Source organism: Cyprinus carpio, chromosome A12 (assembly GCF_018340385.1).
Source record: "Cyprinus carpio isolate SPL01 chromosome A12, ASM1834038v1, whole genome shotgun sequence".
NCBI lineage: Eukaryota > Metazoa > Chordata > Actinopteri > Cypriniformes > Cyprinidae > Cyprinus > Cyprinus carpio.
The window spans coordinates 14,692,214-14,718,563 of record NC_056583.1 but is presented as its reverse complement, the minus strand read 5'-3'; the positions used below and the strand labels follow the sequence as shown (position 1 = coordinate 14,718,563).

The 26,350-nt window shown below is 36.3% G+C and overlaps 1 protein-coding gene across 2 annotated transcripts; it reads right to left on the bottom strand.

Annotated features, from left to right (window-relative positions):
- Window positions 1-207: 207 nt before the first annotated feature.
- Window positions 208-26,350, bottom strand: LOC122133909 (ETS translocation variant 4-like). Of its 2 annotated transcripts, XM_042767764.1 has the most exons (12): window positions 26,165-26,350; window positions 25,511-25,601; window positions 25,228-25,275; window positions 19,769-19,822; window positions 10,156-10,285; window positions 8,985-9,224; window positions 8,145-8,431; window positions 5,515-5,583; window positions 3,195-3,242; window positions 2,313-2,485; window positions 1,319-1,420; window positions 208-665 (listed from the first exon to the last, which is right to left on the bottom strand). In XM_042767764.1, the coding sequence occupies exons 1-12, from the start codon at window positions 26,219-26,221 to the stop codon at window positions 438-440; spliced, it is 1,527 nt and encodes a 508-aa protein (XP_042623698.1). In that variant the 5' UTR covers window positions 26,222-26,350; the 3' UTR covers window positions 208-437. The 2 variants fall into 2 exon arrangements, with proteins under 2 accessions (XP_042623698.1, XP_042623699.1); XM_042767765.1 differs by lacking the exon at window positions 19,769-19,822.

Here is a 26,350-nt window from a genome sequence, read left to right as displayed (position 1 = left end):
GTATGAATGTCAGATTTATACTGGTTACAGGTTAGTTTACATTACAAAATTGGATTTGAGTTTAGGTCAATTTATGCAAAAAAAAACATATTTATAGATATAGAACAGTGCTATTCATTAATAAATAGATTTCTATAAACCGCATCAGCCACTGGTAAACACCACCTGCATTTTGCATTTGTTGAAAACAAGAAACAGAGACTGTTCTCATGGTATAGTAATAATATTGGGTCTTTATTAAGCAATATCTTGAACCACAGTACTGTGTTTAGATTAGATAGGCCTCGAAAGTGATAGGAATGCAAAGTCCCTAATGAGATTAATTTAATAAAAAAAAAAAAAAAACAGCCTTATATACAAGTGGATGGGGTGGGCATGTGCAATAGGTGCAGCGCGTAGTAAACTGGGATGGGGAACATGGGAGAATGCTGGTGGCATTAGTACATGTAGCCTTTGGAGTAGGACTGAGGGCCCATGTTGGTGGCAGCTGGTTCAGGAGGGTAAGACGCCCCGTCGTCGAGGTGAGACAGCGGCACCGTGTCCTCCTCGTTGACATAGCGTTCGAATTCTGCCTTCAGACTTGGCCGCTGATTGTCAGGAAAAGCCAAGGATATCAGAGCCTCCGGCTCACACACAAATTTGTAAACATAACGCTCACCCGCCACCTGGGGAAAAAATAAGGTTTTAAATATTTCATAATCAAAAATAATAACCCTCATGTTCTGTTTGGGACCCCAAACTCATCTTTAAAAAACATGCTTAACATGGAAGTATCAGGTTGATACAAAATGAATTGTTAGATCATCCATGAAAAATGTTTCTGTTTGCAGTTAATTTGACACCCTAGAAATAAAAATGGAAATGAAATGCATATATCATATGTAATTAAAACAATTTGTATAATTTTTATTGTTTTGTTTAACTGAATGATTAAAATAAATTAGTAATTTATATAAATTTCTAAATAAACGTAAAGAATTTTCAGATGATGCACATATACTTTACAAGTACACACCTGGATTTAATTTAGTTTTATTGTATTTGAAATGTATTTTGTATCATTTGTGTCAAAATAACACCAGACAGAAACAACATTACTTAATTAGATCAAATTGAAATTTTGGAATTAGGTAACAATTATTATTATTATTAATTTAACACATTAAAATTATTTGTAATTTTACACAAATTATTCTGGAGTCTATATTTAGAGTCTCTGGGATCCCAAATACAGAGTAAAGTAAAGCCCAACCCAATGTGAGGGTTGAAGTGAAGAATAAAAATAACATAGGAGACAATAAAATATGATATGCAATACCTTTTGCATAATTCCCTTCTCGTAATAGTAGCGCAAAGAACGACTCAGTTTGTCGTAATTCATGGCTGGACGGTTCTTCTGCATCCCCCAGAGTCTTGCCACCTAGAGTGTCAAAATAAGTCATAATACAAACCATAAGAGCAGGAAATTACTGTACTGCAGTGACTTAATTCGGACACAAGAGGTCCTTTGTGACTGTACAACAACTGAACTATGAAAAGGAAGGGCGAGTCCCCACAAAATAATTCAGTTCCCTTTTATATAACCAAAGAAACATTTACCACTGAACGCTGACCAAAACACCACACGGTGCACAGCTCAAACTGCTAGTTGTCAAACCTAGAGGAAATACTCATTTATCCCAAACTTTAAGGATTAACTTGAGGGCCCTAGAAAAAAATGTTGTTCCATCTTGGGCCAGTAGACATTTAAGGAACAAATTGTTTGGTCTTCAACATAGCTCTACGCTTTAATTCCGATAGTAAAACTTTGGCTGTAATGAATGATTCATGTGTACAGTTGAGCAGAATTAATGGATGTATCTCTGCATGATAGTTAGCTGAGTCATGCCATTTAGCCGTCTACTGACCACAAACAATAGGAGGTCAACACTCTCGTCTCAACCGCTGCGGTGTGCTTAGACTCCGGCAAAATGGAAGGTTGTAATATTTGGTAATGGAGCCATTCTCCATTTTATTTTACTATGCTGTTTAGTGGGGTAAATAATGCATGGCAGCTAATGGAAAACTGGCATTGTGTAGATGTGTTCTTAGACCCTGGGGAACTATGAGCTGATCGCAAGCAAATCTCTGTAACCCATTGTTTATTCTCTCTAGAGTTTATGAAGGTTGAATAAACACTGCATCAAATTAATCTGAACCTCCCCAATATTCATATTGTCATCTTAGTTCTTTGAATGATCAATTGATATTAAAGTTTTCTGGATATAAAACATATTTTGCCTTCTGAGAACTCTTAAAAGCCCAATTTTTACCTCCTCTGGCTCGATGAGTTTGAACTCCATGCCACGGCCGGTCCATGCAATGAAGTGAGCATTTCCAGGGTCGTCAAGGAGGGCCACCAAAAACTGCCAGAGCTGCAGTGAGCCACGGCGCTGATAGGGGGCTCCCTCACGAAACACACCGCCTCCTTCCTGCTTCACCTCACCTGAGCGAAGGGAAAGAGATTGTCCATTAATTCACCTGTAGATAGCAATCATATATCAAAACTTTTTATCCAAGCTAAGAACACATGGTGATAAGGACTTAATTTGAAATTGCAAATATTCATAGAGTGCGGAGACCACATTGAAAATCTTAGATTCAAAATACAATTTAAACCTACTAAACAAATTTTAGGATTTTAAAAAATGTAAAGAAATGTTATGAACCGAATAAGAAATATTTAGGAATCTGCACTTTTTCTGTACACTTTCTAGGTCGCTAATCAAATAAGCAAATTTGTGATGCTGATCATGTGAACTCCTTTGTAGAGATGGTCAGATGCTCTTTGGATCTTTCTCAAATCATGCTGGAGAATGTAATCATCAGGTTTTACACCAACTTGTGGAGTTCATTCAGTGTAGGAGAGGCCAGCCAAATACTAGATTTATATTCATTTTTCAATTCAATTTTCCATTCTGATTGTTATGCTGGTAACAATTTGTAATGATTTTCATTTTTTTTTTAAATACATTTTCAGTATTGGTCTCAGACTTTCGGGCACCACTGTGTTAATTTTTTTTCTCATTTTTATGTGTTGTAGTTTTAATTACAGCACTTCATTTCATTGTCTGAGCTTGGCACATAAACAGATTATTTGAATTTGAAATGAATACCAGTTGTATGAAAATATCGTCTGGACCAGTGAGACTTACCTTCAAATTTCTCAGGAACAACGCGGGAATCATTTTCAAACATGTAACCTAGTAAGATAGGACAAGGGAATTATTAGTAGTTCAATGTGGATACCAAGACAACCCAACTGAGTTAGAGGTATATTGTGCTAATGCATTAATGGCAGTCATTAATAATAATGAGTATTTTCCTGTTTGACTTTTCAAATTGAAATAAATACAGTAACTGTTTTTCCATTGATATTTATGAATTCTTATTATGGGAAACATAGATTCTTGATATTATTCGGCTATGTACACTTATGCAAGGAACTAAATTTTCTGTATCTAATGGCTCATTACAGAGATCAGCTAACAACTGAAAATACCCAAAATGGTGCGGCAAATGCAGCAAGCGGAGAGAAGGATTATTTTTCTTCACTCCAGGAAAAATACATGTCTTTTCCAGTAGTAATATTTACCCTGGAATTCTTTAGGCAAGGGAGAAACAAACGTCCATGCCAACAGAAACACAGACCCTCTGGCCTGGTTAGCCAGTGACCGCACAGTACTGGCCAATCCTGACATGCTGTGACTGTGTGAAATGCACATTTTAGAACTATACTAGAGCTGCATATTCTAGAACGGGGGTGTCAAACTCATTTTCACTGAGGGCCACTTCAACATTATGGCTGCCATCAAAGGGCCAGTTGTAATTGTAAGACTGTACAAATGTTACCTCTCCTTAACATATTGTTAAATAACTGTCTCTTTATTTTATTTTTTACTTATTTACGTTACAAATATTGCATATGCATAAATGTAAAAATTTGCTCTGTGTTATTTTTTATCAGGTAAAGAAATCCAAATTACTCAAAGTAAATAAAGACATGTATCATCGAACACAGGTCATTACGTTAACTTTAAAAACTTTTTTGTTACATTTATGGTGCAACAAATAATTGTGAGCTGCTTAGAAGGTGTGACAGATATGGCTTTTTAAAAACCAAATGAATCCGGTCTCATGAAAGTGCTTATATCACGATTTTCTGTTTCTATTTGGCATGTGATTTATACGCATAAATTGACTTTGGCGTACATATGATACACACGTTTTTGGCATGCATATGATATGTGAAATAAATATAAAATAAAGTCCTAAAAAAAAGAACTTTTTTTCATTTTCATAATTTGCAATGAATGTATATAGTGCCAAAATAACTAAATCAATTCATGTTTGACAAAACAACTGTTTGCAATTCAATTCACATTTATTTGTGTAGCACTCTTCATAACACACTGTTGCGAAGCAGCTGCACAGAAAATGAACATTTGTACATTACATTTAGTAGTTTACAGCACTTTTAATAAAAAGAAATTGAACAATTCAACCTGTGATACCAAACAGGAACACAGGGGGATGCCAAAAGACCACTAAATGAGCTACCTTGACCTGACTGATCCACATTTACTAAACTGACTACTGCGTGAACTAAAACACCTTCAGCCATCCAGTATAAAACACTCGTGCTTTTAAGCCGAATAGCTTGCTGATTTTTAATTTTTTTTACTGACATATGTACGTGCGATAGATGAATAACAATTTATGTTTTTTTTTATATATTGCTTGTAACTATAGGCTTACTCTAATTACTGTTTTGAAAATTATAACGCGTTAAAGTAATCAAATTACAGTAACGCGTTAGTGTCCAACACTGCATTTAGACTACTACTGTTATGCTCTGTAAATTTACATTAGTTGACATATGCGCCAATGTATGTTTCTGCCAGTGTATGCCCACACTCCAGGTTGCGTTTATTAAATTCAGGAGAGAAAATTATTTTTGATCGATAGAAAGCGTGTCTGTTTTCTGTGAGAGTGAATGAATGGAAATCCACCTGGAAGCAGAGAGATAGGCAATATGCGCTCTGGACATTTGTATTAAAATAACTCAACAGAAACCGCCTCAAACAAACTTTTAAATGAGAAGAAAGTCATGTCTAAAAGTTGCAAGTGATTTTTTTTTTAATTTGTTAAATGAATTGAGAATATTGTGTTTTTGAGGTGCGTACTTATTCCTTTGAGCCTTCCACACAGTCGTCATCAACGGAAAAACCCCACACCCCTAATCCTAACCACTGTGTATCATATGCACACCAAAGTCAATTTATGCATATAAATAGAACGCCAAATAGAAACAGAAACTTGTGGTATTGATACGCACTTTCATAATTTACTATAAAAAGCTGCATAGATTTTTATTTTAAGACAATCATGCTCTCACAGGCCACATAAAATGGTGTGGCAGGCCCACAGGCTTTGAGTTTGACATGTTCTAGAAGAACAAACCTTTTTTCTTACCTTCACTGTTGTGCTGTGGGTTGGGGTAGCCCTCATTGTGATGATACATGGAGGGGCAACCAGGCACATCTGTAGGGAAAACACAAATGAATGACCCTCAGTGATGGATGTATGCAAATGATCTGATACATTTTATTTATGCTTCCTGTTGATGAAAAGTCAGCTGCTCTGTTCCCAACCCCATAGTGAGTTTCCTACATTGGCAGCATTTTAAGGTCCGATGCAAAAGCTAAAGTTTATCTCGGTTTTGTTCCCTTCTGAGATCCCCAGGGAGGGAAGCAGCATTGCATATGTTCTTTACACACAGTATAATCTGAGTATGCATTGCAGAAAGTAAAAAAAACACACACACACACACAAAAAAAAAAAAATTGTAACAAATCCAAGTTGGAAGACAAGATGAAACAAATGTTGATTTTTACATAAGTACATTGATCCTGAAAAGTACAGATAAAAATATGTCAGTGAAATATTTTTATATGTGTAAAATTGCAATTGTGTAAGAAGCTGCCTTTATTGTGAAACAATAACTTCTCTGAAACTTCTCTGAAATGCTGCATCATGATCACAATTTCCGTTTTAATTTGATTAAATATGCAGGACAATTTTTTTTTTTCTCAGTGTTACATTTCAAAAGTAAATTTTCATTTACTCACAAACACCTGTTTGTGAAACCCTGAATTAGTGTATCACATTGTTAGCACTATTGAAGCAAACTATTGAGCTCTCCGGTATGAAGCGCTATTCTATGTGAGTTGCTGCACAGAGCATTTCTAATTAGTCCCTTATGAGGTTACGTTGTGGTTAGGATATGCTGCCTTTGTAGGTACTTACTAGGTTTGAGAACAGAGCTAATCATTGCTAGTCCTCTTTAGGCACTATTTCTGTAGAGTGTGAGGCTGGTGCATCTGCAATTTTGATAACCTTTACCACAGAGTGCTGCAAGGACAAAAGGTCCATTTGTCATAAAGTCATTTCTCATAATATCACCTGTCTTCAGCTTTTAGGCAATAAAGAGCAGTGGATCTTAAAACACAACACTGCATGAAGCCAGAATCAGCTTTATAACTGTTGTACCACTACTCCTCTCTCTTTCTCTCTCTCCATCTATACTGTATAAATGATAAATGGTTAGTTTGTGAGTTGGAGTCATGATTCACAGCTGGAGAATGCAGTGGCAGGGGCTGTGATAAGAGGTCACAGGGGAGAAAGAGCTCTGAGGAACTAGAGCATTTTTCTCATACATAGAGCTCATTAATGCAACTGTTGAGAGAGCTGATGGACTGGAACTTATTCAGTTCCATTTTCAACAGAAACAGTCACAGGAACACTTATAAAACATAAACTGCATGGTAGGGCTGCACAATTTGGGAAATATCTAATTGTGATTTTTCAGATATAATAATAATAATAATAATAATAATAATAATAATAATAATAATAATAATAATAATAATAATAGAAAGTGTATTATTATTTTATTATTATTATTGTTATTAATGAGATTAAATAATAATAATTATTTAATTATAAAAAAAATAAAAAATAATGGAGTATGACCCAAACTAGCAGCACATGCAGTTTTTTTTGTTTAGTGTTTTTTTTTTTCCATATAGTGCAAGCCACACTAGGATGCTGAAAACACAGGATCATGAACTGCTCACATGTAAATAAACACAGTGCCACACTAATTTTAGTACTTCAACTTATTTTATTTTAGTTAGTTATCAAGGTAACATTTCTCATTTTTGTTTAAATCTTTTAAGTTTAAAGTTTTCATATAATATTTATATTTATGGAAATGTTAATTAATATTTTTAATAGTTTTAGTTTTAGTCAACAAAAACATTACTGGACAAGTAGTACCTCGAAAAACTAAAAGGGTACGAAACAACCCAGAAAAAGGTCATGCTTCTTTTCTTTCCACTTAAAATAATCGGTTGAACTGGTAACTTTGTTTTTAAGCTAATCTATGTGCAATGTTTGTTAGATCACTGTTGTTTGTAGTCTTTCCCAGAGCACTGATAAGTTGGACCTGTGCAGGGTGTTGTGTTTCGACCCTCTGTCAGTTGCTAAAGCCAAGTGGGAGGACGTGAGTTTGCCTGTGTTGTGAGTATATGACCCAAGCCCCCCCCCCCACCATGGCTACAACACAACCCCCCCACCTCCCGCCCGCTCGACCAAGCCAGCGCACAGGCTCAGGTTACCGAGGCTACGCTCATTTTTCCATTATGAGTTCATCTGCCTGCAGAAAAAGGAAGCCGCTGCTGCAACACTACCCCCGCGAGCTCTCCGCTGGGGATTCTAGTCTTTCCAGTGCCCTCCATTTTCTCAATGAAATTCCTATGCCTCCCTCCCTCTCAAAGAACACAGGCAGAAAGGGAGGGGCAAAGGAGCAGGAACGGGGAGAAGTACAGAAACACTGTTGAGACCTTTGCAAACTGTCAGTGGATGTGGAGAACAGCAAACAGAATCTCTTTGAAAAAAAATAATTTTCGGTTTTGCCGACAAGCTTACTGTTTACATTAGTGGCATAATGTGATTTGATTTTTCAGGAAGAGAAAGACGATGAGACACCATTTCAGAGCAAATCAATTCACTTTGTGTCATCAGTCTTTTGGATCACGTACCAGGTTCGTAAGTGTAGTCAGTGGGTTCCTGTTTGACCATCATATGGGCAGGAGGAAACCTCTGATGTTGTGGCCCAGCCATGTGGGCTGCTCGGTCATACAGAGGGTCCATGTACTCCTGTTTGAAGTTCTGCTGAGGAGGATAAGGCAAACACGGGTCAGAGTGTTGCCGATGGTAACCACCGCCTCCACCCCCGTTGGCATGGGCAGGATGCATACGCTGCAGGGCCTGGCCTTGGGAAGTGAATGGTGGGCACACCTCAGCAGAGCCGGAAGGGAACCTGGAACTGGGAGGGAAAACGAGACCTTGATTAACACACAGGCTCTGAAAAAATGTTTTTGCAATGCAAGAATGCTTTATTAACTGTTCTCTTTCGATGGTAAAAAAAAAAGTTTAATAAACAGATATTTTATGTTATCACAGATAAGCAATGAATAGCAAATATTAAAATTCTAAACTCTTGTCTAAACATTTTTTTTTTTTTTTTTTTTTATTAAAGCACCAAAAAATAAAATTCAGTCATTTGAAATGTTATAAAGTAAAATTGGCATCATAACATTGTAAAGTATGAGAATTGAATATTTGTTACACAAATCTAAAAATATTACATTTAACAGTGTTTTTAAAGATTAACTTTAAGTGAGAGTTAAATGGCGGAAAATGTAATTTAATTGAAAAACAGAGGTAATAAACATGCAGAAATAAATAACCATATGGATTCACTTGTATTTAAAATGACTGATTTTTGTTTTTCCACCGATAACCGATATGGTACCGATATATCATGCATACCATATTAAAAGTAAACAGACCTACACATTCTTTATCATTATTGTTACCTGGGGTTCATGGGGTAACTGTGGCTGTGGCTGTGGCTGTGGCTGTGGCTATGGCAGGCGTGGGATTGGCTGGCTGAGGGTGTATGCATGTACCCTGACTCCGGCCGTGTTCCCACTGTTGTTTTTGGGGAGTAATGCTGCATAGGAGACATAGGTGTCCCTGAACAACAGCTCTTAGATCCTCCTGCTGCTGCTGATGTTGCTGTTGCTGCCACCGCTGCTCTCTTCTGCTCGTAGGCACTGCAGTGCACAGAGACACTTTCAAAGTGAACAATGCATTTCTTTCCTATTACATGCATGAGATCATGTACAGATGTATCTTCAACTATTAACTTTTTTATGTCTCAGACGTAGATTTTTATTAACATTTTTTTCTCTGTTTAAATAAGGGTCACAATAAAACTAGAAAAGCATATGTATAGACTTGTGTTTTTACATTTGACCCAGACATTCTTACAATATGAGAATGTATAATAAAAATATTTATTCATATTTTTTTTTAAACTGATAATCTAAACAAAGTGGAAAAACTATTTTTATATTAATGTAAAAATTATAATTATATTATGTGTGAAAATATTTAGTTGTATTTAATTAAATAAAATGTGAAATCAGCCTTAGCAAGACAAGTCTGCTGTTTTATTTAATAAATTGTTTAAAATGCTATTAAACCTTTGCATCATTTTGGATGTATTCGAAAGGACAATGTGGTGGAAATGTTCATGACTTTTAGGGTCATAAAAACACTCCTGTGATTCTTATATATGTGAGATTAAGGCATTATAGCAGGGTTCCTCAAATCTGAACATGGAGGGCCACTGCCCTGCAGAGTTTAGCTCAAGAGTTCAAAATCACCTACCACTAGTTTTCTAGTAACTCTGAAGACCTTAATTAGCTTGCTTGGGTGTCTTTGATTATGGCCCTAGTGAAATCGAAGAACGAATCAGTGTAACGTCATTTTGAACAAAATCAGGCCAAAACTCTGCAAGGCAGAGGTGTCCCAGAGCCAGATTTGAAGAACCCTGTATTATAATGTGACGTGTGTTTTAAGAATCTATTTTCTGTGTTTAATATTGTACATAGGGTTAAAAGTGCATGCAGTAAACCGGTTCATGCCGAAAAAAGCATCTATTGAGAAGCATCAAGCAACAGCATTCAGCTTTTGACTGACCTTGCATAAAGGCACTGCTCTCCATTGGGATAGCTGAAGCTCTGCTTGTGACTGCAAGACTGGCTGGGGTCTGAGCCAGGACTCTGAGGCTCTTTCTTGATCTTCACAGGTGGGCTGTGGAATGCCACTGCTGTGGTACACAGAGAAACAGGTTTATTAATGAACCACAATCCAGCTAATTCCTGTCTCGAGAAATGGCAGGCCTTTTGACTGCACTAAAAATACAACAAGAGTATACAAACAAGAGTTAAGAGATACACATGTATTGCAAATACTTTAATGGGCTTGGATTGTCCTTACTCATAGTGAGGGCAATAGATCATGCAAACGTCATAATTAAACTCAACCACAGCTGACACAGTAAAACGTATTGTGCCCTGGACTCAGTTTCAAAGTAAATCATAAACAATTATAGACATAAACATCCACTAGCATAAAAAGTTGCTTTAAAATCACTTCCATGAATCAATACTGAAAAGTCATTTTAGTTTAATTATTAATGTGCATTAGATTCATAATTATAATTACTAGATTTTTTCCCCCTCAACCCTTTCAAAGCACAGAACTGCTAAAAACATTCATTGGCTATGGTTAAATAAGTAAGCCTTTTATAAACACATCAGCAGCTGGTCATTAACAAAAGATTTTGTTGTGTTTCTTCAACCCAGCTTTTAGAGATTTTGGCATTTAGCTGAGGAGTAGCGGAGGAGCCGCCCAGTATGCGTGGGGTCTGGGTCTGAAGTGCAGTGCTGTTTATTATTGGAGGGGAGCAGCCAGGCTCAAAGACGGCACGGTACAGGATGTTTTTCTGGCCCGCTCAGGGTAAACAGCAGCAGCTGTGCTCTCCCAGCTGAGCAGCAGCTCTGTGTTTATGGCTGTTTATGTGTTGATTGTCGTGGGCGCAGACCTGACAGAACAGGCACTGCTGAAACCCAAGACCAGGTAATTGCATATTTCATTCACAAAAACTAGAAAAAACAGGGGAAAGGCCTTCCAATACTGTAACACTGTGACACAATGCCCTGCCCTCTCAAAGACAATCCTCAAATCAAAAGAGAAAGAGTTGAATATAAAAGGGATGAGTAATTCTTAAACATTCACCCCTATAATGAGTCTGCATATGCAAGAGTTATAAATTTGACATTTAAATGCTTTAAAAATGTACTGCTCATTTGATCAATAAGGCTGCATGTACTTCATTGCGAACATAGAATCACTGTAGACACTAAAACCACTCTATTAAAGCAATTAATCATTCTACTCTAAATACTCTAAAATGGGATGGAGGACCAAACGAGGACTTCAGGGGGACACCTTGGGAACGTGTTACATTATCAAGACACATCCGTCTGTCGTTAAATCTCCTTGAGTTTACGGACTGATGGCAGTCGAGTAAACAGTGATGTGACAAAGATGGAAGCTCTTGTTCTTTATTTAGAGTAATTTCCCAAAGCTCTCAGTTTCTGCTTTCTCTCTTTACGATTCGTATTAAATTTACATCACTGTTCCGTAAAGCCACTCATATTTCTTAGGTTTTGTTTCTTGAGGAAAAAGGAGGGGATAGGGGTTGTGATCCTAAATTTGTAATGTAACATCTGTGTTTAGATATTCTTGGACCTGCTTTTGTAAAGTACGTAGTCAGTGATCAGGAAAGAGACTTGCCAGAGCCCTAATTCCTCTTCAGCTAATACTGAAGAGGAATTCTTGAATATCTTTTTTTTTATTAATAATTTAATTTCGATTTCACTGGAAGGACTCCACAACTACTTTATTGTTATCTTCAAAGAGTTTAGATCAGGGGAAGGGTAAAAAAAGGGGTGGCCTGGGGCCAGTGTGAGAGAGTTTGGATCATGTTTATGCTTTGTAAACATAAACATTTGGTTTTATTTGATGCATGTTTATGAATTTACAGCTGTATAATTTCCAGCTATCATTTGCATTTATAACTTGCAATAATAGCAAAAATATTGTTTTCAGACTTCAAGAGGCAGGTCTGCAATAAAAATGAGCTGTATAATTTTTATTTAGTTTTTTTTTTTTTTTTTTTTTAATCTCTAATTACCAATTTCAAATATAGGCCCTATATTGATATTAAAGCCTCTGATTAATTAAATCAATACATTCTGTGTGCTCTCTTTTGTTTTATCCCAATATATATAAAAAAAAATTGGTATTTGACCTAAAATGAGTTTGACACATCTGGTGATCGTAATCTGCCACGTAAGGCTATAAACCTGCCAACACATAGATTTAAATAATGCTGTCCTTACATACGAGTGCATTTACCATTCACACCTCCCTTCAAGCTACATCTAAGTGTGAAAAACCAGTAGCATTGTACCTAAATGACAAGAGTGTCTCCATTCAGGATGAGCTTTTAGAGACAGGCTGGGCTGGAGTTGGGAGCTGGACTTTACATATGTAAATAGCACGATTGAGTGAAGAGGACAAGGGGAGAAAGGTGATGGTCATGGTTGAGTGCTTTAGGAAGTAGGGGATCATTATGGAAGGCCATTCAGTCAACTCCCACCACAAACAAATCTCAGGACCCCGATACCCCCCTGCCCTAAAAAAAAAAAAACTCCACCAGCTGTGACAGGAGGAGGTATGGTGGCCTTAGCCGAGAGCTCTGGGGGATCAGCCTCAGAAAGTGTGTTAAAGTACAAGTAATTACTAATCAATTTATTTTTAAAACAAGTACCATTGTTGAAATTTGAGCAGTGCTTTGGATCAAGAAAATCAGGTTAAGGCAGGTCAACTTTGCTTTTGAGTTAAACCTTAACTCAAAAGATCATCTGGACAGTATTGTATATTAATGTCAGGCTCACATCCTGGACATTTTCATCTTATGACGGCTACAACTGAGATATATCCGTATCAACTCAACAGGTACAATGTACCAAAGTTTGTGTAATAATATTTCAAGACTATAAGCCTTTCATATCGTACCAGAGGAATGTGACTGCTGTGGCCTGTCATCAGATAAAACACAAATCCTGAGCAGAACAAGTCTTTATGCAAAGCCTGTTTCATAAAAACGAAAAACCTGATCAAATATTGCGTTAGTCGGGTGTGGTGTGAGTGAATCCTTCATGTGTGTTTGATATTTGAGCTGATGTTGTGATAAAGTCTGATTTCAGATTATGATAGCAGTCTGCTTAAGAGTGAGTGAAGAGATGCCACCTGGCGTCCCACTGGCCATTTGAGACCAACAGTGACAAATCAATAAGAACAACAAGGATGCCAATTATGTCTAAATGGCTTAAAGGTTGAAATGGCAGTATTGATTTTGGGCAGCCCACTTAACACGGCTCTCAAAGCTGGCTTGTTTCTTTTTAAGTACAGCCTGTCATAGAAAGTACATCAGGTGTTTAACTGAAGTAAATGACAGGATTGCAAAACAGAAAGTCACTATTAAAATTATCAAAATTTAAAATAAATGTTACACACCCTTATTGTAGACATCACAGCACCAATATTAAAAGTCCAGCTGATACTGATAAGCTGATAATTACTTGAATGGTGAATATTAATATTTTATACTAATTTGTAAATTAAAATCAAAACACTGAAATTTGATTTTTTTTTTATATATATATATATATATATAATTTTGGAAAGTCTGTAATGCACAACGTGGCTTCATTGATTTGATCAGAAAATGCAGTAAAACAACAATATTGTGAAATATTTTTTCAATTAAAATAACTCTTTTCTATTGATTTTCAAAATGTAATTCATTCCTGTGATGGCAAAGCTGAATTTTAAGCAGCATTTTACTCTAGACTTCTGTTTCACATGATCTTTCAGAAATCATTTAACTATGCTGACTTAAAATCAAGTAACTTTTATTAATTAACATTTAATATTTTTGTGCAAACCGTGACCTTTTTTCAGGATTTTTTATCAACCAAAAGTTCAAAAGAACAGCATTAATTTGAAACAGTAAACCTTTGTAACATTATAAACGTCTTGTTACTGATACTATTGATCAGTTTAATGAATCCTTGCTGAATAAGAGTCTTACTGATCCCAAACTTTTGGTAGTGTGTATATTGGCTTGGTGAGCATTACGGAGTTGTTTTTGAGCTATTTCTTTCATGGAGCTTTTCATGTTTCTTTCAGGAGCTCTTGTAAATCCACAGTCATTGAAATGATCAGTGGAAAGTCCTGGGAGGGATATGGATAATAGAAAGGACTGTTCTTTTAGCCAGAGGTTTTATAGAACCAATGAAACAATGCTGTCATCTCAGCACAGTACAGCAACATGTGGCAGACATGTGGTGTCCATGTCAACACGATCAGAATGAAAGAGAGAGCAAGCGAGAGAATGCAAACAAAAAAGGAAGTTCTGGCCTCTCTCAGATGGTGAATGGCCAGGGGTTTTCCATAAAAATTGTACTCTGCTGACTGTCACTTCTGAGTGCCAGCGACTTCCCCTTTGAGTTTCAGATAGCTATTGATAGCTCAAAAATTGTTGGCAAACTTGAATGACAAGATAAGTAGAAACCATCAGACAGTCTCGTGTTTAGCTAAATTTTGCTCTCAACATGTCTTTGTATGAAAACACTTTTAGATGCTTAATGTGTTTAGTGTTTTTGTAGTTAATGTCATGTTATGATTGGGTGTGGACAAGGCTGGCTGACTAGGTCTGAATGGCAAATGACACATTTCTGTAAACCACACGGTATCAGTTCCCTTTACGATTTAATTATTTTTTTTCTGATGACATGACATGCTTTGCCAATAACAGAAATGCACCATCCGTCTTTTAACCATTAACAAAAGATTAACTTTGAAAAACCTAGACGAAAGTGAAAATGTGAAAGGTGTGTGACCATAATTTGTAAATGCAATAGAATGATGTCATCCATCGCAACATGATATTGTTTTATGCATGCGTTCATGTGGAAAGAGTAATCAAACTCAACCTCACATTCGTCAGCCCTCAATATATCGCAGTCCACTCTTAAGGTTTAATGCATATATTGATTTTCTGCTCATTGCAGAAATTATATAATGAACTCTACTGTAAAGAATGGAGACCTGCAGAGAGATGGGAGATAACACCTGCTCATTGAATTTCTGTCAAGCCGGTGAGAAATACATTTCAATCAGTCTCACCCAGTCCCATCTGGGACGATATCTTAATTATACACAGAGATAGAGAAACACTCAAGCTTTTTTTCTTATGCTGCCTGATCTACTCCTGAGATCACCCTGGATCAATAGATCCATCATTGCTTTTTCAATACGAGACGTGGCCCGTCACATTTCAGCAGAACTGACATGAGATTATGCTGAAACAATGGACTGAGCTAAGTGAATTAGACTAGTGATGACTTGCACTTTTTAGCTGGAGGAGACTCTGTGTCTCCAAACACTATCTATCGCATTGCGCTGGAAGTCTCTGATGTGTGCGGATGTGTGTATGTTATGTTACATGTGCTCTGTTATCATTAGCCCCCACCTCAGTTTCTTTTCTATCAGCAGGAGAAGGGAGGAAAAAAAACCTCTTTGAGAGGAGGGAGAAAAGGCAATTTCCTGGGTAGGTTTAGAGTGTTTGCCCCACTGCTTCTGTCCGCACCGATGCAGTAAAATACACACTGCTGTCCATTCAATGCCTCAGTGGCCATACCTCAGCCTCTGAAGAGGATATTCTAACTTCTTCCAACATCAGATTGGAGCACAAGCTTCCAAATTCATGTTTTACATAAGTGTCTGAGCTGCTGTTTACTGGCATTTACAGTCTGGCATGTATCCACCTACAAAAACATTCTAAAACTTTGCAACTGCTGGTTTCGAACAAACATTGCTCTTATAATTATCCTTTAGACTTCAGACTTACAGAAGAAAGAAAGGTAAAACTTTCCAACAAGATTGTATCTGTTAACATTAGTATCCACAATAGTTATGAACTAAAAATAACAATACTTAAATATAGAATTTATTAATCTTGGTTAATCAATTAAAAAAAAAAGTATTTTATGTTCACCAAAGCTGCATTTATTTAATCAAAAATACAGTAAAACAGTAATAATGACATATTATTACAATTTAACTTTTGAATAAAAGTATAAAAGTTTTGTAGTCTAAAAGTTTGAATAAAAGTTTTCTATTTTAATTCCAGTATTTATTTTAAAATGTAATTAATTCCTGCGATGGCAAAGCTGAATTTTCCACAGCCATTAATGTAGTCTTCAGTGACACATGATCTTTCAAAAAATTATTTTGCTGCTCAGGAAACATTTAGTATTATTTTCACAGTTAAAACCAGTTGCTCTGCTTAATATTTCTGTGGATTCCTTTTTTTTGTGGATTTTTGGAGTATATGTCTTTTCTTTCTTTTTTTATGATTCTTTATAAATAAACAGTTCAAAAGAACAATATTTTTAAAAAAAATGGATTTTGTAACAAATGTATTTACAGTCACCTTTTGATCAGTTTAATGCATCCTTGCTGCATGAAAGTCATCATATCTTTTTTTTTTTTTTTACTGACCCCAAACTTTTGAACAGGTGTGTAAATTTAGATATTAAAATTAAGAGATAAATGTTGTAAAAAAAAAAACTATAATAATTTAAATAATTTAAATAGTTTATTATACAATACAAATTGTAAACTGTTAGAAAGAAAGAGCAAGCAAAAGAGAGCTAAGAACTGAAAGCAGATGAAAAAGTGAAAAAAATGAAAGAAAACAGTAAAAGTGAAAGAAAAAGAGCAAAAAAGTAAAAGAAAAAGCATCAAAGATAAGAAAGAGACACAAAGAAAGAGTGAAACAATAAAAGAAGAGAAAGGTTGAAAAAAAAGATGAAGAGGCAAAGAAAAAAGTCTCTGTAAAGCTGTGTTGAGCGCAGCTCTCAGTCAGTCCAAATCATGAATGGAGATTCCGTTTTCTCTTAATGTGCTGCCTCAGCCAGTCCCTCACAACCAGCCCATTCATAAAAAATGTGGGGCTTAAATGTGTGCGTGTGTCGGTGTGTGTGTATGCGTGTGGCTCGTTTCATTGCAGAAAGTTAGTGAAAGAGGAAAGCCTGGCCCCCTCTACGGGGTAAAATGACTGGTCTCTGTACATTTTTGGCACACTTGAGGATGTTTTTACAAACTTTGTTGCATAGCAGCTGTATTTTGGAAAGTTGAGAGCTGAAGAACTGCATATTTTGTTTTAGGAGGGGCGGAGGGGTGAGCACGACAGCACAATCCAGTGATATATCAGACACGTCGAGAGAGCTAACAGAAGTGCAAACAGGCTTGAGACTGTAAATTCAGAAATCCCTTTGCACATCTCTTGTGTTTTCATCTCTCCTGCTCTTTTTCCTGTACACTTCTCTTTTCTGGGACTGGATTTATAGCCACAACTTCCTATATTACAACAAGGCACAAAACCAAACAATGGCTCTCACAACACAGCATTTGCATGATTAACTCACATCTTGGAACACTCAGCATTGAGACAGAGAGAACAGGAGAGAAAAGGCAGCCTAAATTATCACATTTTAGTACAGTTGGAGGGGAAACAGGATGGGGGTGGGGTTAAAACCTCCATTCAGAAAAAGAAACCATGAGGGTGGAGTCAGTTCTGCTCTTGGGCATTTTCATGAATGGGAGATAGAATCCTGTTTTTTGAGTGCCATTACAAACAGAAAAAAAATCTCCTATTAATCAATACTATAAAGAGATTTCGAAGAGGGAAAAATAGTGTTAAATCTTTGATATTTATATTTGTTACTTTTTATTACTTTTTAGTTGGGATGAAACTAAAAAGTAAATGTTCATAACTAAAATTTTTACCCAAAATTTTTTTTTTTACAATTTATTACAGTTTATGGGAAGTTTTGTGTTTGCTTTGTGATCTCATGTTCTGATTCATTACCTTTGGCTATTCATTTTCTACAGCACTGTCTAGTTTAAAGTCTAGAGGAGTCCTTTTAAAGCATTTAACATGTTAATGATTCCCTAACTAGTCAAACTAATCATTTTCACATTTATATCCCAAGTTCTGAATGAAAGTTTATGTACCGAGGATGTACCAAATTAGTTCCATCCCTAATAATGACAAACAGGTCACAGTTACGCCTAATGGAGACTCTCAATGTGGAAAAACGAGAGGGACGGGGATAGATTTGCCAGATGTGCAGGTGTTGCACAACAGCATGTCCAGCACCTCCCCCACTCCTTTAATCTGGCATTCCGCTCTGTCCCAGAGTCTTAGACTCACGGTCATGCCCAGACGGGAAACAACTTGACTGGCAAAACAACCAAATACTTGACTCCATGTATCTTGTTTTCCCTCATGGTGTTTACAGACCGAAGGCCAAGAGACAGTTATGAAATGTAACATGCTGGCATGATTTAGCAAAACATCTGACTCACCTGAATGTCATGATAATCTTAGTGCGTTTGAACCTAGCAGCAATAGGGAGGAGGCTGCGTTTGGATCTTAGCTGGTGGCATAAACTGACCCACACCATAAGGATCACAAACGTGGGAGAATATGTATATGTTTATAGCCGTTTTGTCAACTCAAGGCTTTTTTTTTCAGTGAGTGACCTCAAACGGCGACCAATTCATGAGTTATTACTCCATTACGTCTAAATGAAAGGGCGGGTGTTGCTGTCAGTCAAAGCTTTGCTCCACTTAACTAATGTGACAGGCCTGTCAGCCTGAACTCCCTTCTCCTCTGTGAGTATTAGGAAAGGCTGTCAATGGCAAAGAGCACTCGTGATTGGTTATGTCCTGATGGGGTTAAGTAGATATGACCCTTTCCTGCCCCAGAGTTCATCTCCACTTCCTCCCCCTCATTGTTGCACAACAGACAAGAACAATATGTTATGGGGAGCATCTGTCATTAGAGGTCAGATCTAGAATGGGGTACTATGCACTGTTTGCACACATGAGTTTTGGGATTGCAAATACCCTGGGTGTTTTAGCAAGCCACTGCCCGGTTCGTGTTACTGAAAAAAAACAAGATCTATGACTCATACCATGAACTTTGCAACCCTTGAAAAAATTGTCACCATAACAGACTTGCCAGCGTGGTAAAGGCCCAACCCAATAAGTTGTGAATAGCTGTAACAAAAGGTTCAAGGGGAACTGTTTACAGAGCATGCACCACAAAGCCCGGCACGCCATTGACAGGAGACACAACAAAATAAGGATTGCAGTTGAAAAGGCGACCTTTGCATTGTGCAGTAGGAATTTGCTTTCCCATTTACACCTTTGTCAGACACAAAAAGGAAATCTTTGTGCTTGACTGCTGAATGATCTTTTGCCAGCTTCCTTAGCTGATCAATTGAGTCTTTCAGGCACATGCAAATGGAAGGTGCTCTTTAGTATGAACTTCCAAATACATCAGTGTAAGTGTAGTAGGTCATGTATCGTGTGTTTCTGTTACACAGAGGCTGAGAACAGGACTGTTCGTCTGAAATTCTCCACGCCTCAGCCTCCAGCAGTTTGTCAATCAGTCACTTTTTGGACAAATAATTGGAGGACAAACCTACTTCCTCTTCTTTATCTATATCTTTTTGTTTTTGTCATTTTTCTCAGCCGCTCAGGTTTCATGTTCATTAATATTCATGAATAAGACGTAAATCAAAAGGAATGATGTACTTACAGTTCTCTGAGTGTAAGTCGGGAACAAACTGCTCATCGCTATCAGGAACTTGAGCTGCAGAGAACACCAAAATGTTTAATTAAGCATTCTAAAAATATGTACTAATATATTCACATATATAACATATGTATAAACAAATTTTTCTTTATATTCTTTTATGAAACCCAAATCTAAACGCAAAAGGCAGATACTTTCAAAGTTTTAACACAAAGCAGAAATGTATTTTTCAGAAATATGACCATAGAACCGCTGTTTTTGTTGTAAAAATTAAAATGAATTTTCAAAAATCAAAATGTAAAGTATAAGTAAATAAAATGAATTTATAGTTATAATTTAGTGTAATATAGCAAATATTTTTGAAATCAAGAAAAAAAGATAAATTGAAGGATTGAATATATATATATATATATATATATATATATATATATATATATATATATATATATATATATATATAAACGAAAACTGAAGATCTTCACAATTTAACATCGCAAAGGCCTTAAGATAAGACTGACCAAATATAGTGTTGATGTCATTAAATCTCTAGGAGGAGTTTGTTACAGAGTAAAACATGCCACTTCCTGTTGGCAGCAGGTGGTGCTATGACTACAGCTGAATAATGGCATGGGCATGTGTTCAGGACAGACCTCTTATCAAATATGTGACGTTTCTGACTTCCTGTTGCGCTTAGGACTTTTTTTGTACATGCATGTTGAATTCTTATAAATGGCGCTATCAAGCCATTTTGCCACGCCCAACTCTGAAACCCATATCAGAAGTATATCTTCGCCAGTTCTGATGCGTTTGCAAAGTTTTGTGACTGTTTGAGCATGTTAAAGCCCTCAAAAATGTGATTCACTTTGGAAAAGAAGAAGAAGAAACAGAGCAATTCCAAGGCCCTGTCCCAAATGGCACCCTAAACCTTCCCGGTCTTCCTCTGAGTCTGCACTTTTGTGACATAATGCCACTTTGACTGTGGGGTAGAAGTCTGCTGCGGAGCTTGCCCCAAGAGGGTCGTTGCATCATTGGTGCTCGGGCCCTAAATATGTTTTCAAACCAAGTCATTTTTCTTGAGCACACAAAACCCAAATGGACACTGTGATTTGATGAAGGGATTGGCTGTCCATTAGCATCCCTGAGAAACCTGAGTTACTGCCTCTGGACAGCCCGTGACCTTCACCTCCACTTTTCAATGTGCCAGCACTTTTCCACAAGGCAGCAGATCAATATCACCACTGAGTGCGCGTGTGTGTAGATATCTTGATTACTGCTGAATTCCATTAGATGAACATTAGATGGGCTATTATTACTCTTGTATCAAAAGTTGCTCTCTCCTTTTAGTTTTATTTTTTTTATTTTATTTTATTTTTTTGCTAGTATCTTTGACTATGTCAGCTTTACTCATATTAATTTTACAGTTTTATTTTTTATTTTATTCTTTATTTTAATTGATTGATTATTTATTTTTATTTATTTTTGTATCTCTTTTTATTTCTTTTATTTTTTAAGGAGAACCAGTGCTGGTTCTGGCATGCTGAAGGGCTGATCTGAGTTATCAAATATAGATGTAAATGGGTGATTTCTGCCACATCGTTATGCAAAGCCTACAATCCAATTATCAACAATAAAAATGTTGCATAGAAATTTCACTTGGTTCATGTACACATCCGGCACCCCACATCTGTATCATATACAGGCCTTATTTAAACATAATAAGGAATAATCAATGTCAGACCACAAGAAGCGATGTCCTCCCCCTACCCATCACCAACACTGTAGCTGGATCCTGCTGATGGATTTACAGTCTTTCGGCTGATAGTCAATTACCTCGCTTATCCATCGTAAGCATGTTTCAACAGAATAAGAAACGATTCAGAAGAGAGCAAATGTAGCAGTGTTGCATTAACACTAAATGTCTCTTCCTGCACACATAGAAAAAAAACTAAAGAACATTCTCAGACAATGTTGGTCAGCTCTGCTTGATGAAGTGTTCTGGAATTCATCACCTGCTTTGAAGTTTTGAATGCTGGATTTAAAGGTCATGTAATAAATGTTTGAGAAGAGAAAGAAAGCGAGAGAAAGAATAGAGAAAATAACCAAGGGACAGTAGAAGAAAAGTGCAGTTTCTAAATTTGTATGAGCCTCAGACAAAGAAAAGATATATATATTTTTTTATATATATTATTGAACTTATGCTTATGATTGTAAGATAAATGTTTCTGGCATGTTGTACAGTCATATATATATATATATATATATATATATATATATATATTTTTTTTTTTTTTTTTTTTTTTTTTTTTTTTTTTTTTTTTTTTGGTGTTTATGGCCAAATTAAATGTGGATAGATTCTGTTGAGCTTCAGATGTTTCTTTAAAGGTTATGCTGGGTGAAACCTACGGACACAAGCAATGGATATGTCTTGCATACCGATTGCATAATAACGTACAGTAACAATCAATAATGTCCCATAAAGGGTATTAATAATAATATGAGGATTTGCTGACTTTACTTTTAGTACATTTGTAAATTGTCAGACTGGTTCAATAATGGAATATGATTCCAAGGACTGCCACTCAATACAGTTGGACAAAAAGCCTCGACAAGTCATTGTTATGATGCTGATAAATAAAATAATAAATAAAAGTAGCCAAACTAAGTTGTCCTTGAATAAAATCGCTAAAATGTATCCATATTGATGACAGTGACCTTGAATTTCCTGTCTTAGTTATATTGCTTTTTCTTCTTCTAATTATTATTTTTTTGGACTAAATTGCACAAGTAAGTCTTGTTCTCGGATTTATTCCACACCAATATCTCAAAGCACCATAAAAAATTTGCCCTCAAAGCTTGAATGTAATGCAAATATAATGTAAAGTGGTGGCCTTTATCTAAAATAATAATAATAGTGGATTAAAACAAAAATTTTTAATGTGTTTATGGCTCAATAAAAGGCACAAGCAAAAGAAACTTGGGTTCTTCCCCTTTATCCACTGTTCTTTTTTATTACTGACATCCAATAGCTCTTAGTCATGCAGGCTCGTGTATGACAGTGACACTTGTAACACACTTCTTTTTTTCTTGGGCATATCCTCTCTCTTCTTTTAGCCAGTAGTCCATAAACACAGAAACCAGAACATTGGGAGAATTAAATCCATCTCTTTAACATTAATCTGGCACTTCCTGTGTGACGGAAACTGTACTGATGCCCCTTTGAGCATGCTCAAAGAAATTACATTAATTTCATAGATGCTGCTCTTATCCTGTTGCTATACTGTAATTATATTAGAGCCATTTAAGTTTTTTTTTTCTTTTTCTTTTCCGCCCCGAGGAGGATTAGTAAGGCTGTTTTTATGAGTCAACGCTGAAGCCAATATTTGGCCAACCAGATCAAGTAATAAATCATTCAGATATGCTTCAACTTATTTGAAAAGAAGCCCATGCAATTTTTAGACAGATAGAAAAAAAAAACAGTTTACTGTGAGTCTCTCAAACTTTTTAGAGTTTACAGAGCTGACTGAAATCAACCCGATCTCTCTCAGTCTAGTTAATCAGTGTGTGTAAGCGAACACATACATGGTCACATCAGACCGTGTGTCTGTGAATGTCTGTCTGTCTGTGTGTGTGTGTGTGTGTGTGTGTGTGTGTGTGTGTGTGTGTGTGTGTGTGTGTGTGTGTGTGTGTGTGTGTGTGTGTGTGTGTGTGTGTGTGTGTGTGTGTGTGTGTGTGTGTGTGTTTGTTTCAAGTCAGTGAGCTTCCAGGAACATCCTGTCAAAGGCTTTGAAATGCAAGTCAGCACAAGACCAAAGTTTGTCTGTGCAAGCATGGAGACATGTTTCCTTTTTCTTTGAGGGAACATGAATGACTTTTTTTTTTCTTTTTTTTTTTTTTTTTTTTTAGTTCAGCAGGTCCTAGGAGGAGCCAGGAGGTCTGTCTTAAAATGTAAAGAATACTCACATGACTGGACAAGCTTTTCTATTAACAACTTTTGGCCTACTTCTACGTTTTAACTTAGCTTTTAAAGTGCAAAATCCCTGCAGCAGTGTCTGTTTTAACAATATGGTGAATTACTCATCATAACCACCTGATTATAAGCCATTCCCTTCGAAAAGAAGAAAGAAACGTTCACGGCCAGGAAAAATGAGGCTGCTTTTAAAGAGCTAGTGTGTGTGAGTAATTAAAGTGCTTTCAAAACACTATAATCACTGCTCGAACTTCATAGCTAAAGTGTTAAACTTCAGTGTACTTGTCATGGACTCAGGGACGGATCTTTGTTGTTCCTGGTTTCTGGTCATTGCCTTCCCTGTCTCCTGACTGATGTGTGAAGTTCACAGTTTGACGCTGCATAATAATAGCTGATAGTTCTGCTCTGAGGATGATGCAATTTATTGAGAACTCTTATTTTGTTTTACCATGCATTTTGAAATCCTTAAAATATTCCATTAACAACATTGAAGGATTCCTGTAAATGTCTTAATTTTTAAATAAATTAAAAAAAAAAAAAAAAAAAATATATATATATATATATATATATATATATATATATATATATATATATATATATATATATATAAATCTGTTTATTATTGTTATTTGCCTAATTCATTCCTTGAATTTAAGACTATCTGAAGATAATGGATCTCGTATATGCCATATGTCATCTTAACTGTATGCAATTACAACCAGGCTGTTTTAATTTATGATAAAGCATAAGATAAAATTATGCATTAACATTCTTTCCAAAATAAGCTCAACGTGGACAAAATCATTGTTTATCATTTCATTTTTAAAATTGCATTTATATCACCTTAATTATTATCTTAAAATACACATAAGGGTTTATGGGACAGATGTATAATTCATTCAGAGCAGCGGGGTTCCAGCCACCCGGTCTCACTGAGAGCAGCCTTTGTGTTCTCCACACTCTGACATGTACACAGTAAATTGTTTCTGGCAGGGTTCATTTCAACTATTTGCCTCCTGACTGTCTAGCTTTGATACTGTTTGTTTGCTTTGCCTGGGTGTATAGGCTTTAAGAGCCTTTGACATGACTTTCTAAATCAAATGTAACCAGCAGCGTTGTGCAATCAAGGCATTTTTGTAAACTTTACAAAAGCAACACATTTACAGCTATACATTGAAACAATGATTATCCTGATGTACAGTAAAAAAAAAAAAAACTTAAATTCAGGCATTAAATACTGTACTGGTATATCACACCTATTAAAAACCTTTTCCTCCTAAATTTCTAAAATAAAAATATATGAATTATTTCTAACAGCTGTCTTGCCTTATTAAGCAAATAAGCCACCTGATTCTAAACCTTTCTATTGTTTTTGTTTTGTAAATCTCACCAAGCAGTGTGAACTTGCTATAGCATGTCCTCCTGTGACATTTCCTTGCTCGCTGCCACTAGAGGGACATATTTAATGCAATATAGACACAATACATGCACATACCTTCGGTAAGCCATGTCTCCTGAAGTTGGCTTAAATCCTGAAAAAGATCTGAAAAGGAACAGAAATCATTATCACCCTGATCTATTCTTCCATACGAGCTTCAAATATTTCTTTCCTTTTTTGATAGGCCTATATACATCCTCTGTTTACCAGAAAAACTGTTCTGACATTTTGATAAATTAACTTATTCACTTGTAAAATCTGTCTTTTTAAAGACACCGTCCTGACAATACACAGTGTAGATAAAACATTATAAAGTTTTTAAACTTGCTCGCTACTTTACCTTCGGATTCCTGAGGGGGTAATTCGGTGTCCATGTATTTCCTTTTTGTCGCCATCAACAGTCTATTTAGGGGCCCATTTCCTTGCGACCTCTACAAAACAGAAACTACATTATGTAACCGAAAAATACATAAACAGAAAATAAGAGTGTAACTTCAGAAGCATGAGGATGGATAATTATTTTAAAACCCACTAGAGAACCTAAACAATTTTAAAAAGAAATAGTCAAAGTTATAATTCCACTATGACAACGAACAAAAATACTGGATACTGTCAAGACTAAATACTTTTTGGCATACATAGTGTGATGGTTATTATGCCCATTCTACATCAAAACTGTATTCACTGCATTGCTTCTTACAGTAGAAAATACTCACAATTCAAGCATCCTGAAACTGGAAGTTTTGGTTTTCTTTTTAAGTAATGCTGAGAGGATTAAACTTTACCTTTTGAGCACAACGTACAACATATGGAGAAATAAAATTATTAGTAGACTAGTTGCTACAGTTTTACTTGATTTCAGCCCAAACTGAAAAGAGTTTTCAGCGCAACAGCGCTTGCCTAAAACAAATCATATGCAACGACGACAGAGGAACAGCACAACATCCCCGCATGAAGCCCCACGAAGCTTTGAAGTGAATAAAGCCATACTCACATTAGCTAAAGTATAAGGCACTTGCTGGTCCAGATATCCATCCATCTTATAATCCATGCCTTAACCGTTTGTGGTCATTTAGGCTGTGTTTTAAGGAGATCCACGCAGACTGAGAGGGGAAGGAAGACGGACAGAGGCAGCAGCAGCAGTTTGTGAATGGAGCGCGAGAAGGCTGCATACGTAATG